The 14147-nt window shown below is 40.7% G+C and overlaps 1 protein-coding gene across 1 annotated transcript; it reads left to right on the top strand.

Moving 5' to 3' along the window:
- Positions 1-12262: 12262 nt before the first annotated feature.
- Positions 12263-13114, top strand: LOC134140679 (uncharacterized). The gene has a single exon (XM_062576210.1). It carries the CDS (start codon positions 12263-12265, stop codon positions 13112-13114), a length of 852 nt encoding a protein of 283 aa, XP_062432194.1.
- The last annotated feature ends 1033 nt before the right edge of the window (positions 13115-14147 follow it).

Here is a 14147-nt window from a genome sequence, read left to right as displayed (position 1 = left end):
AGGGACTGGCATGGCAGATACGTGTTAGCCTGCGTGATTCCGAATGTCAGGTGCTTTTAGTAGTTCTCACCTCCACCTAGGTCCAGACCTTTTACGAAATCCCCAGTATCGTTGTGCAACACATTTCTGCTGCATCTTATGATCAGACATGGAACTGGATTAAAAAGTGGTAAATATTTTGCTTACTTGTGTTACTTCTCTCAGATGTCTGACTGTCTCCTTCACATCATCTTGCCTCCCTTGTTTTGCTCCTTTTCTTTATATGGAGAAAGACTTCCAGAGTGACTCTGCTTTGCTGTCAGTCTTTATTTTTGTAGGTTTTTTAAACTTGTTGGTTTGGGGCTTTTCTCTCCCCCTTCATCTCGTTTCCATATCTAGAGCAGGCAGAGGATGTTCCAACACGAGTTTCCTTTGATGATAAAAGCAATGTCTTCTTAGCAAATGAAGGGCCACTTGGGAAAGTAACAGGAGGTTGAAAAATAATGGCCTGTTGCGTAGGCTGCATTAGATTTTGGGTCTACTCCTTTTATAGCTTTCACCCTTTCATATATTGCAGGGAAGGGAGCATTAATTTATTTTTAAGTGAGATGTTAGAAATATAAAATAAAAAGCTTTTTTTTTGTGATAAGAAGGATTTGCCAAACTAAGAGAGGATGAGATGAATAAAGAAGGATTCTATTTCTCAAAATCACTAAAAAGACAATTCTTCTGCGGTATCGTACTAAAGAAAAAGCCTTGGGTGCAGTGCAGGTAGCTCCAGAGTCTATTATACTACCAATACTGAGCTGTCAAAGAGCTTCTCTAGTCTAATATATTTTTCCCCTCTCTCTCTGTAACACCATTCTTTAGCCTCCTGCAAAAGGGATTAAAGGAGAAGCAGACCAGCTAGGCTTGGAAAAGCTATTTAGCTTGCTTATTGGGGAAATGTCTTCCCAGCTACTTACTGCCGTTTTATAACACTGCAGCATATGGGATCAAAGACTAGAACTGCCACCTCCTGTTTGCAACGGGCTGGAGCAGCTGCAGAAGTGTCAGGGCTGCTTTCTGTCTCGGTATGGGTGGGAACAAGGCTGACAAAGGTAGGTTGCTACCAACAGGTTAATTTTTCTGTATTTCACCCACTATGTTGATAAAAGTATAGGTAAAATTTTGAATGAGGAAAGTGTCTTTTCACACTTATTTCAAACATTCTTGAACATACCTGCAGTACTGGCCACAAACATGCACATAGTATTACTGCTTCAGAGATAATCTGAAAGGCAAAAACGTAAAGAAGAGAGACAGAAAAAGAAAACCTCACACTATACTTGTGTCAGTTCAAGCTTTATGATGACTGTTAAGATGAAACAAGAACTAATATTAAACTGCACGAATACCATATCCCAAGGCTTAGAATTAGAAAGGGTACTTTTGTGACTCTGGCAGTACCAAATCTGCGTCAGCGCAGCCAGTGATTTTCATCTTGCCGTGACTGCACAGCGCTTGAAACTATCTGCTGGCTGGCAAGAACACTTCCCTTTAAAGGTGAGGTTAAATCCAAAGTATCCAAATGACGGGTGTAAGCCTGGGGCTTAGACAGGACAGGGGCATTTGGCAGTCCAGATTCTAGTTTACGCTTCTGATTTCCCTTTCCAGCGCTGAGAGCGTACCGCTGTCGGTTGTATTCACCGAAGAGAGAAGCAGAACAGAGAGACGACAGACTGCAATTTTCTCACTAGTCTCAAGTACAAACTTTAAGATTGCATTCGCTGGCTGTGCCTGCTAACTCAGGTACCTCAGCAGAAAGGTTTGCAGGCACATTCGAGGATGGCTTTTGAAAAGAGCAGAAAAAACAGGCACACATCTTGTACTAGTAACACCAGCTAAAGGGAGAGGCATGTACCTTTCTTCTCTGCCCTTTCTGTACATGCATTAAACAAAGAAAGCCGTTCCCTTTCTTCCATGTGCCTTGTGCAAAAGCGAGGGATTATATCGCTGCCTGCATTTAATTTTTCTGGTTGGTGATCCAGGGGGTGAGTATTGCTATATGCAAAAAAGAAAAGGATGAAGCTGAAGCTGAACTGCCGCTTGCTTTCTTGCAGCAGCGGCCTTGGCGGTGGACTGAGATGAGAGAGCGTGTTGTACACTTCATCATCAGAGGAACGGGGGTCTTGTGAGGATACTAGGCAACTATAACACATAATCTGCTTCTGAACTACTCCTACCCAAAAGGTTCAAACCTTCGCTTGCATGTCTTCCGATTTTCATGCTGAAAGGCTGACTTGCATGCGCGAGTGTCAGTACACGGGCTCCGAGAGTATCTAAGAATTTATGCCTGGGGACTCCTAAGGTTTTTACAGTATGTTCAAGTGCCTCCTCTTCCTTCTTGGTCCTTTAGCTCCAGCTAGAACTGCTTATATTTTTAGTTCTGGAAGTTTCTGATTCAATTATGATGGTGATTATGCATGCATTTCTGCCCTGGGGCTTGCATACTGGGCTCATAATATTTAATGGGCTTAGACTTTGAAAGACCGTTTCCTTGTGTCTCATAGCACTGTAAGTAAAATAATGTGAGAAGATACCATTATTCCTATTTCTCTCCGCCCCACAGATCAGCTATTTTCAGTTTGGTACATTTGAAGAAAGTATATATTATTTTCACTGCACTAAATTTTTGTAGAAATTTAACAAAATGTTTTATTTTTCAAAACTGATCCATAAAGGCTGTACTGCTTGCATATTTTTTAGCAATTAGATATTCCTAACTAATTCATATTTTCATACTAAGGCAAAAAATAATGGGTAAGATTAAAAACTATGCTGGATCAAAAATACATTTGAAATTCCTTTTGTATGTTAAAAGTTTTCTATGTGTAAAAATGTGTGCCTTATATTTCTATAAAATATTTGAGACTAAAAAGAATACATATATTTTCCTACACTTTTTTTTCCCTTTGTCTGCATTGAGAGCTCTGTAAGTCACTGAAATCTCTTCTATATTCTTTCAAAAATCTGGTTCTCTTCAAAAAGTGATTAAGAAACAGAAGATTTTACATTTTAGGTCTGTTAATGCAATCAAGAAATGATGTCAGGAGAGAAATGCAATCAAGAAATGATGTCAGGAGAGATTACTTAAAGAAAAAGATCCAGTACTTGACAGATCAAAACATGAGTGGGTCTCTTAAAGGTGGCTTGCACTGAAGTTCTCCAGCTCTCAGCCCAGTTCAGCTAAACTATCACAACAAAGCAGAGTGATTATAATAACTGCTACCCACTTCTAACTGCATCTTCTAATTAATTATGATTTCTCATGGGCATCCAGGCCCACACATTTATGCATTAAGATTCAAGCAGCACTTTTTAATCTTCTCCAAACTTGGTGTCCTTGTGTGGGTTTGCTCAAAAGGGAAGCCAAGAGGAGCCCTTTGCCTCCTCTGCACTTACCAAAAGCTGTTATTAAGTTAGTGGCACATCGCACAGTTGCTTCAATTCTTGCACGTCGGGCCTGCTTCAAACAGCATTCTGGTGCTTCCTAGCTGCTACGCCTTGCCTGCTGTCTTAAAAACCACAAGTCATTCTCTGTGTGCAGCTCTGTTTAAAAGGTTGCTGCACAGAACTCAAAACATTTTGATGACTACAGGAGCCCTCCAGAGTAGTTTTCTCTGCCTCAGTCGCCATCCGAAAAAATTATCTATCTAGGTAGCAGCTCATCTTTCATTAAATTTTGAGTTATGGAACAGAAAAGCGTTATTTTCTGAGGAAGGCAGTTGTGTGTTCTTGTCCTGCAGTGGATTGGTGGTTGCACCCTGATATTTCTTTACTCCTTTCTTCTAGTTGTAGTCTGCAAGCCCTATTTTAATAATGCTATCAGCAGGGGAAATTTTCCGTAAAAGATGTTGCTTCTGTGAATAGTAGGGTTTTCTTTTTCAAAAATATTTCTTAACTTAAATATTTTTCCTTAGACAGCCACTGAACATTCAGTACAGGCTGTCACTGACTAAGAAGGAAAATGCCTCCAGATGCGCATGTATCTATTTTGTGTCAGTTCTTTATACTCTTGGGAAGTAAGCAGTTAATCTCTCAGACCACCTGGATAGACCTAGTCTTGCCTAGGCACCTAACTACTCACTTTCACATCTGGTGCAATTAAAGAAAAAAGAATTATTAGTCAGGTTGCCTCCCCGCTTCATGAATACAGATAGAGGGGTTGGGCGTTTTTTAACTGTTTCACCTGTGATTTGGATTTAATTTTTCCTCTCGGTGAACAGAGTTTGGGGATGATGACTCTAAAATCCCTTCCCTTTGTTGATGTTTATAAGCCACAGAGGGTTGAGGTTAAGCTCTGACCCTGTTTTCAAAGGCTTTTCTCCTCAGCCAAGGGCAGGAGCTGAGCTCCTGGGGGACCTTGGGTTCATAGCTGTGCCGCCAATGAGTAATGCCTCGAAAATGCATGCAGCTCGGCTGCACTTCAGATTTTTTTTCTTTTTTTTTTTTTTTGGTGTGGTGCTGGAGTTAGCATCTTGATTAAAATTTAGTAGTTAACATTAAGTAACTCTCTTGTCACTGTATATTCTCATTTTTTTTTACTATTTTTTCACCATTCCTCTTTATGATGAGGGTAATAAATGTACCTCTATAGGTTTCTCTGTGCCATTTTATGCTTCTGACTCCATCAATAAAATCTGTTGCAGCAATGCTAAAGTAATGTCTCAGACAGTTAAATAAACTGCTTGACCTTATTAAATTGATTTTTAGCAATATTTAATAGTGACTGATATGTTTTAGACAAAACACATGCAATTGGCCATTCCATGTCTTGTAATTTTTTTTTTTTTTTTTTTTTTAGTTCACTGAAAGACAAGCAGGAAGAATTATTCATTCCTTCACCTACAGACACACGTGGAACGACACAGCCTAGGCAAATTTACTCTCAGCGGAACATCGTTACGATTATAATTATATATAGATTTATTTAAGATCACCCCTATTCGTTCTCGGTATTTTCTTAAAGATTTGTGGACCTGTTAGCTTCTTCCCCCTGCTTTTTTTTCCCCCGTCGCATGAAGTGATGATGAGCTTCGGTGCCTAATGAGGCTGCCATTCCAACCACGGCGAGACAAAGCGGTGGTTTCCCAGGCAACGCGAACCGTGCCAAAGCTCTCGGAGCAGCTCTTTCCCAGGGATTTGGGGTCCCTTTCCGCTCAGGATGCCTGTTAGTTTGAGTTCACGGGCAAAGCCTGACAAGCTTCCCGGAGATTAAAGCTCCTGAGTACACAAAATAACAAAATATAACGCGAGCACTGGATTTTCTAGTTAGACTAAAAAGTGGAACCTGACAGATTTTGTGGGGTTTAGTTTTTTGTTTATGGGAGCTTAAAGCAACGGTTAGTACAAAAGCATGACAAACAACAAAACTGTAACATATTTTAGCTACATCTCTTTATAACTTAATTGGTCTCCTCATAATTTGCTGGAGTTTACTCAATTCTGAGTCAGATTTTGCTATCTTTACCTAAGAAATTATCTAAGTTTTAGACCTGAAGTACTTGTGCATGAAGTTAAGCATGTGTAGATGTGACTAAAGATCTGGCATCATATAGAATCTTACTGCCTTTATGTCTCAATTTAAATCTTGAGCAAGATTACAGTAATAAAGTATTAAATACTTATCAGCCAAATTTTTTCTATTTTATATATTAGAGAGAAAAATAAACATGTAGTCCTTTAGTTTAAATCTATGTGTACCAGGAACAATTCGAAATCTATGAGTTTTCTGTGATAAAGACTTTCAAGGTCGGATGAAAAGAAGAGCTCTTCCACATCCACACAATTTCTTAACAGAGCTGAACAGTTCTGCACCTCATTCAGTCCTAAGTTTGGTCAGCACCCTGAAGTTGTTCACTTGGCCACCCAGCTCAGCCGAGGGACTTCTCTGGAAAGCGCTCTCCACGTGCACGTGCTCAGACACACTAAAAATACAGCTGCAGTCTCCCCTTCTCTTGCAACATTTGTAAGTGCTAGCCTCGTGGCTAAGACAATCATGAGGGGTGTTTAAAAGCAAAAGCAAACAAACAAACAAAAAATCCCTATGTTTAATACCATGTTCTTCTTCAAGAGATTCAAATCAACATCTCCGTTTTTAAGAGAATTCCCTAACCAAAAAGCTAAGAATTCTTTTTCTTCTTCCCCGCTGGCCCATTGTGTTGCTGAGAATTACAAGGACTAGAAAGATATCACAGGTAGTAACAAGATTTTCAAACTTTGTTGTCAAGGCACTGCTCTTGGAAAAAGACTCTCGTCCTTAATTAAAAACTATGGGAAATTTCTCATTCATGGAAAATACAGAAACACCTCTAAAAGCATAGCTGTCTATCATTTCCATGTCCCAGTCAAGCTAAAAAAAAATCACGTTCTCTTCCTGTTAGCAGGAACTTTGAACTAACAAGACTAATGGAATACAAGATCTTCCTCCCTTCCACCGTAACTCTGTAATTACAGCATTTTATGGAGGCACGGACAGCATGTCTGTATATCTCAAAGCAATTGCGAGGATTGTTCCTGGATAAGTACTCCAATCAGTAGACTTCTACTGCAGCCATAATTTAATCTGTCAGTAGTTGAACGTTTAAATCATTAATCCAGCTTTTTTTTTTTTTTTTTTTTTTTTTGAAAGAAAGATCCTGACTGTTTGAAAGCTCTTCAAACAAGGAAAATTCAGACATTCAGGCACTCGGATCCCAAGAGGGCAAAACTTCCTTACAGCCTTGAGTAAAGAACCTAAAAGGCAGAATTCAATATCTCTGTCTTCATTGTTCCCTATCGATGACCTGTAGGAAGCTAGGTAAAGGGTGGCTCTGCATACTGAGTCACATTCAGAGAGGACCCCAGGCAGGTGCTTCCGCCGGGATCTTAAGCAGATGGCACGCTCACCCCGCCGCGTGCAAGCCGGGGAGCACATCGCTTGTCACGAGTTCAGCTGGGATTGATGGGGCTGGGATTGATGCTGCTGGGCTCTCGTTTATGACCTATTTCAAATTAAATTCCACCATTCTACGTAGAGTCAAGCTAGCAGTTGGAAAATAGTAAGAAAATAAGGAAGAAAAACAAAAATGAGAGAGAGGAAGGAAAAAAAGAGAGGAACTTTGCTTTGAACCAGTAAGCATGATATTCTCACTTTTCCCCCTGCCTTGAAGATTGCAAAGGAAACTCATTTCAGCTTTGTAAGTCTACAATGATTGCTTCAGACACAAAATGAATCAGGCCTCTTGTTGGATTATGTGGGTGGTATTTCCACTCTTCCCTAGTGTGATAATTCATAGCCTGCAGCTGTGGCATGCAAACTCAAATATTTTCTCTTTCTGTTCAGCTTTAAAAGGAAGGGCCAGCATTCGTATGCTGTTTTGTAAGAAAGGGGGAAAAAAGTTGAAGGCCCATTTCTAAGACCATTAGTTTGAAATGGAGTAGTCATAAAATAAAACAGTATAAACTCTGCAGGAATTCATCTGTCTTGACAATAGTCTATTTTTAATGTAGTCATAGTCTAGTATTGAACACTGAACAATAAGATATGTACTTACTCAGAAGTATGAAGAATCAGATAATGATTGGAAACAAGGTGAATCCTTTTTGCACCACTGTAGTGTCATAAATATTTTTTATGTAATATTCACTTACCTGTTAAAAAAAAAAATCTGTTTGTAAGGTGAAATTATTTGATTTTGTTAACATCTATTCAGACATATATCTGGGGTTCTGTGTATGATTTGAATGTGTCAGATAAAACATAAACCGTAAACTTGCAATTTTCTATCATTAAACAACTTTGCAAATTCCCTTCTGAACTTCGCTTGTAAACACATTCTTAGGAATCTAGGAATCTCTTCTTACAGTAAAAAAAATATAAGTAAAACTTGAATTCAATGTTTCTTTGCTTGCTCCTACAACATAAAGTTGATCTTCCATGGCATGTTTCTTAAAAGGCGCTCTAAAAAGGTTTTCCATACCCTGTAAATTATTTTCTTTCCCTAATGGTTTGTTGTATTGTTTGCCAGTACAATGACTAGGAAAGCACTATTAACACTTAAGCTAATTAAGGTTTTCAGAAAACATTGGTTACGTTATTCTCATTAACAGGCTTAGAAAAAACAAACCATGCTATTCAGATGTATGAAAAGAAAAAGAAGATTGCTTTTAAATCTCAAGAAATGAATGTAAGTGTTCATATTCTGGTGCATTAACAGTTTGTTCCAGTACATTGATATTTTATGTGGAAATCCTACTCTGCAATTAATATGCCTGATGCAAATTGAAAAACCCATAATCCATCCTTCTCTGTTGGTATGTAACAGTATATTATTATTGAGAAGCTACAGGATACCAGAACCATTTTTTAAAGTTGAATGCTCATTACCTTAAATCTGCATATAAAGCAGTTTGCATTCAGACTTAGGTAATATATAACTGAATATACCATGACACACATGAAAATGTACCAAATAATAATAATAATAATAAAAGTCCTATGCGTCTCATGTCTGCAGAGATATTTATGTTTTCTAGCATTAAGATTTAAAAATAGCTTGAAACTAAACATGAAATAGTAATGAAATGCCTGACTTCTGGCTAGCAGGAGATACGTGAGTAGTCACTTCAGTTAACTCTGAAGATCAGGTGGCCACTGCTATTTATACACCATTTGCTAGGAGTTTACAAAGTTCTACTAAAGAGAACCAATCTATTTTTACATATAATAGCAATTAATGATTGTGTAAACGTAAAGAAAGTATGCCCCTGCCAGTTAGTGCCTCCCGGTGACATTTTTAGCTGAGCTGATTGCTGGGTCAAGCATTGGGAGTGAAGTGCCCTTTCTTTCTGAATCAGATTTGGAATGTTTATTGTCTGTTCATTTTAGTGGTTTCTCTTTTTAATGCTCTTCTAGGTAGAGTCCTCTTCAGGGCAACCATCCAAAATAGATGAGTATCATTGGAGGTGTCGTTTTCAAGAGACCTGAGCATCTAGTTTCTGACTCAGTATCTAGATGACTTGACCTTTCATGCTGACAGAAATATAAAGGAAAAGACTTTCAGCAGAATTTTCAAAACTGGACGTAGTTTAATGTAAAATTGCTATCTAATTTGGATAAAAGGAACATCTCACTAAAACAATGCAAGTTCTATTTGCAGGTGATATCTGCAGGTTCTGAAAGACCATGGATATTATACCTAATTTCCAAAACCAAAAATATCTAGTAGGCTTTTTATTATTGAGTTGTTGGATTTTTTTTTTTTCTTTCTCCTTCTCCTTCCTCTGGAGGAATATATGTACCCAGTAATATCTGGTGTTTCTTTTCTAAAGGACTGGAGAATATTTTCCAGCTTCTTAACTAGAACATATGCTATAAAAGACATAACTTCACAATGTGGTAGGACCTAGGTGTCTCCAAACTCAGGTGTCTTCACAACAAGATGAGACACTCAGTTCCTGGACACATCTTGGTTTCTGTGAAAAGAGGATATGCTGACCAGAAGGGAAGCACAGTGTTCTCCAGCAAATCCTCAGTTTAGCTATCATGAGATTGGAACCGTGAAATGTGGCCAATATGCCCACAGATGGGCCATAGTCTGCTTTAACCTTTGGAAAATCTTAAAATACTTTGCAAACAAGGATCATCATGACTGGAAAAATGTCTAGGAATATCTTTTACAAACTTGAGGAATAATTAGGGTATCTCTTAAAGTATGTTCACAGATGGCACAGATATGTCAACATGTCCAGATCTGAGATATATCAACGGATTCCAGGTTCCGCTTATTTATCATAAGAACCCTAGAAAACTGTGGGAAGGGTGACAGCAATTGCAGAACTTTTCCCCAATATTTGCTATTTATTCTTTGCATGAGAGGAAAAATTATACATCAACTTTTATATAGGCACATGTTAACGGTGAGGTGGAATCTAGGAGGATTCTGCAAAGATCCTGACTGGATTAAATTCAGAGGGTGATTAGAAATTTAGATTTTCCCCTGCTTGTAGCTGTATTTTTCCATACTACACAACGATGGGAGGGAAAAGAGCCACAAAAATCAACAACAAAGGAAAATCCAAATGTGTGAGTTATGGCTTTATTGATATAATATTACAGTTTAAAAGCTTGTTGGCTTCAATGTTGTTTTTAATACTGTCAGGTCTCCAAAGCTATCTTGACTTCACAAATTATGGTCTCTTGATTTTCAGTTAGGAGGAAAAAAAATGCCATTGAATTTTGCTTCCAAGAAGAAAAAATGCGCAGCTCAATATCCACTGTTGTCACTCAGTAATGCTAGCTAACACTTCTTCATCAGCTTTTGTATACAGGTTTTAATCTCTTATTTTTTACTATTTCTCTCTTATCTGAATGTTGCTAATTATGTAGCTAAAGAAAAGCCCATTGGCTTCATCAAGTTGCATTCACCCTTCCATCAAGAAAAGGGTAAAGTTAAATTAAAATAATCATTTTCTCCAGTTGCAGCTAGGCAAGAATTAACGTTTTGTATTTTATCTCTACCATGTGCCAAAATATGTCATATTGCTATGAAAGCAGCAGAAGGGGAAGAAATTCCACAGAATATCCTACTTTATTCCATTTATCTTAATAGGAAAAAAATCTAACATGGAAATAGATATTTTTCCTACCTGTCCTAGTGTCATCAAGCTACTTCTTGATATCTACAGCTCTTTGCAGCAACAGCAGCAGCATAAATCACCTCTGCTATTTCTCCTCCTGCAGGTTTCCTCTTTTCTTTTTAAGTTGTTGAAGTATTCAGTGCCGAGGCAAATGAAGGGAAAAAGGCTTACGGACATAGGTCATCATCTAATGATTGACATAACTGCTTGTTGCCTATATATTTCCATTAAATCAATGCTGTACTGCTGCAGATTGAGAGAAGGTGTCCCTGCTGCCTTATCCTTGACATTGCTAAGCAAGTTGCGCATGATATATCAAACAAAAAATCTCTATCAGCCCGTTGCATAGAAAATAAAAAGCATATTTCGAAAACGTTTATCCTATCACCATATCAAAATCACATTCAAGACAATGTCTCAAGTAATTCCCCTTTCCTCGAAGATCCTGAAGAATATAATGTATTTTAAACTGGCAGCAAGCTGATGGAGGATGTTACAAACTTCCGTGAACTCTCAAAGTTCAATCAAAGCAGTAGGATAGCGCAGAAGCTCATGAAGGCACAGCCCTCCTTCGGAGCACCGCTCTCCAAAACGAGGGAGTGTATCCCTTTCTGCGGATACACGCAGCTTTGTTAAACCAGAGCTCACCTGGGAGTCTTTTCAGACTTAAATCTATCCATAACAAGGATGTCTTAATCAGAAGGTAACCTTTAATCTTACTTTTTACAGAAATATAAAACACCTGACTTAAATATTGCCATCTTTTTGGTATTGCAGAGCTACCTTGAGCCTGGGCTGTAAAAAAATGTGCTAAGCATTGCTCCAGTACTTACCTATGAACAAATAGTTAACTAGAAATGAGGAAAAGGGACAAGTTTCATCCTTCCCTGCTTGATTTCTTCATATCCTGAAACATATATTTTTATAAACATATTCAATAATAACAGTACCCTACAGGAGCAAATTAAAATAACGAATGTTGTTCACGACTAGCTCTGGGTCAAAACAAGACATCACAGCAGCAAAACAACTTTGAGGTGATAATAACTGGGAGGTGAAGTTGATTTTGCAGGGTACTATTGCAGTGACCTAGTAAAAGATTCACGAATTGTGCAGAAATTGTCAAATATCTTAACCTTTTAAGAAAATACTTTAACACTCCCAGTACGGATTTCTATAGCATTTAGTTTCTTATTCTGTGGGAACTAGGATCCCATCACATTTATGGAACTGGCCCTTTGTAGCCTATACCCATACTCCAAGGTAGCTGAGTCAGCACATTGTTTTAAGAGCAGCTAAACGAAGCTACAGCCGAGCTCTGTTCTCCCCTTTAGCCGGAACGACATTTCCTGCCGCCGCCCCTCCAGTAAGGGACAGTGATGTTTAATGATTCCTTTCGGCACAGGCATCGTGTCGGAAAGCATATTGTCATCCCGAGCTTACAGAGGAAAACTTTAGTACTTCACTGTCCCCGTGATGGAGCAACTTTCCCCTTCATTTTCTTGGTGTTTAGGAAAATCCAAATCAAAATGGGAAGAGATTTTGGGTTGTAAAGTCTTTATTTCTTCCCTCCGAGAAGGGTTTTACCGAGCGGCCCGTTCTTGTAGGGCTCCGTAGCGGGATGCAGCGCAGAGCAGTGCCGCGGCAAGGGGTCGGCCCGCACCCCGCACCGCGCACCCCGCACCGTGCACCCCACACTGTGCACCACACACCCTGCACCGCGCACCCCACACTGCGCACCCCGCACCCCACACCGCGCACCCCGCACCGTGCACCCCGCACCTCGCACCGTGCACCCCGCACCGCGCACCGCACACTGCGCACCGCGCACCCCGCACTGCGCACCCCGCACCGTGTACCCCACACCCCACACCGCACACCCCGCACCCCGCACCGTGCACCCCGCACCGCGCACCCCGCACCGTGCACCCCACACTGCACACCCCGCACCCCACACCGCGCACCCCGCACCGTGCACCCCGCACCTCGCACCGTGCACCCCGCACCCCACACTGCGCACCCCGCACCCCGCACCGCACACCGCACACCCCGCACCGTGCACCCCGCACTGCGCACCCCGCACCGTGCACCGCGCACCGCGTACCCCGTACCCCGCACCATGCACCCCGCACCCCGCACTGCACACCCCGCACCCCACACCGCGCACCGCGCACCCCGCACCCCGCACTGCACACCCCGCACCCCGCACCGCGCACCCCGCACCGTGCACTGTGTACCGTGCACCCCGCACTGGGCACCCCGCACCGTGCACTGTGTACCGCGCACCCCGCACCCCGCACCGCACACGCCACACCACGCACCCCGCACCATGCACCCCGCACCCCGCACCGCGCACCCCGCACCGTGCACTGTGTACCGTGCACCCCGCACCCCGCACTGCACACCCCGCACCGCGCACCCCGCACCGTGCACCCCGCACCCCGCACAGCAGCCGCCGCGGGCGCGCGGCTGAACTGCCTCTCGGCTGGCGGATAACATTCAGAGCCGACAGAACGGCATCGGGGAAGTTCTCGTCATGCTAAGTAAATTCGCAGAGCCTTAGCCTGAAAACTAGCAGTTTTCGAAGCAGAAATGAGGGCAATGTTTAGAAACTTCAGCTTAGTTTTCAATTAGAGTTTTATATGCAGAGTGGCTTCCTTTGAAAATAACTGCATGCTATTTGTAATTATATGGACAAACTCTTCTTTTTAGCAGGTTTTTTCTCTCTTCTTCATTCCCTACGAGGCTGCTGATTCTCTTTCTCTCTCTCTCTCTCTCTCTCTCTCAATGTGTTTTTTTTATATAGATAAAAAAAACCTTCACTCTCACTGCACTTGTTCCACTTTGTTCTTTTTTACCATCACTCTTCAAAGACTTTTAGGAGTTGGACAAAGTTCTTTTAACAGCCTAGCACTTTCTTTCACAGAGCCAAATTCTTCTCTATTTAAGTCAGCAGCGGTCTAGGTATCCTTGTAACCTTTTTCTTTTCTCTCTCCCCCCCCTCCCCGAATATATCCTATAACTGTTACTGCTGAAAATGTCTGAGAAAAATGTGGTGAAATACAGTTGTTAAGGGAGGCCACATGATTTACTCTCTCCATATCACAGGGAGACTCTCAGTCACAGTCTGGAATAGAACCCAGGTCTATTTATCTATTATACGTTTTTATATCGATATCCCCAAGCAAAATCCTCTGCTTTAAACAGAAGAAAATACCTTACATGAGAAAGTCATTTTTCATATGATTTCATTCAATAGTTCATTAGTTTTAAAATCACATTTAACTCAACACTTTGTAGGGAGAGAAGTGGGCTTGAAGTATTCTTATTTAACTATATAGAGCAACTCATCTCTGTATCTCTGACTTCTGAATTTGTATCATATTCCTCCAGTGATTGAATCAAGTGTTTCATAATGCTGATGGTTTGCTTTTTTTGGTTTTGTTTTTTTGGTTTTGTTAATTTCTGCATAGACAGGTTCTCTGATTTACAAAAATTAGGTAACT

Source organism: Rhea pennata, chromosome 5 (assembly GCF_028389875.1).
Source record: "Rhea pennata isolate bPtePen1 chromosome 5, bPtePen1.pri, whole genome shotgun sequence".
Lineage (NCBI taxonomy): Eukaryota > Metazoa > Chordata > Aves > Rheiformes > Rheidae > Rhea > Rhea pennata.
The sequence above is the reverse complement of the archived record's forward strand: the minus strand, read 5'-3'. Positions and strand labels throughout refer to the sequence as shown.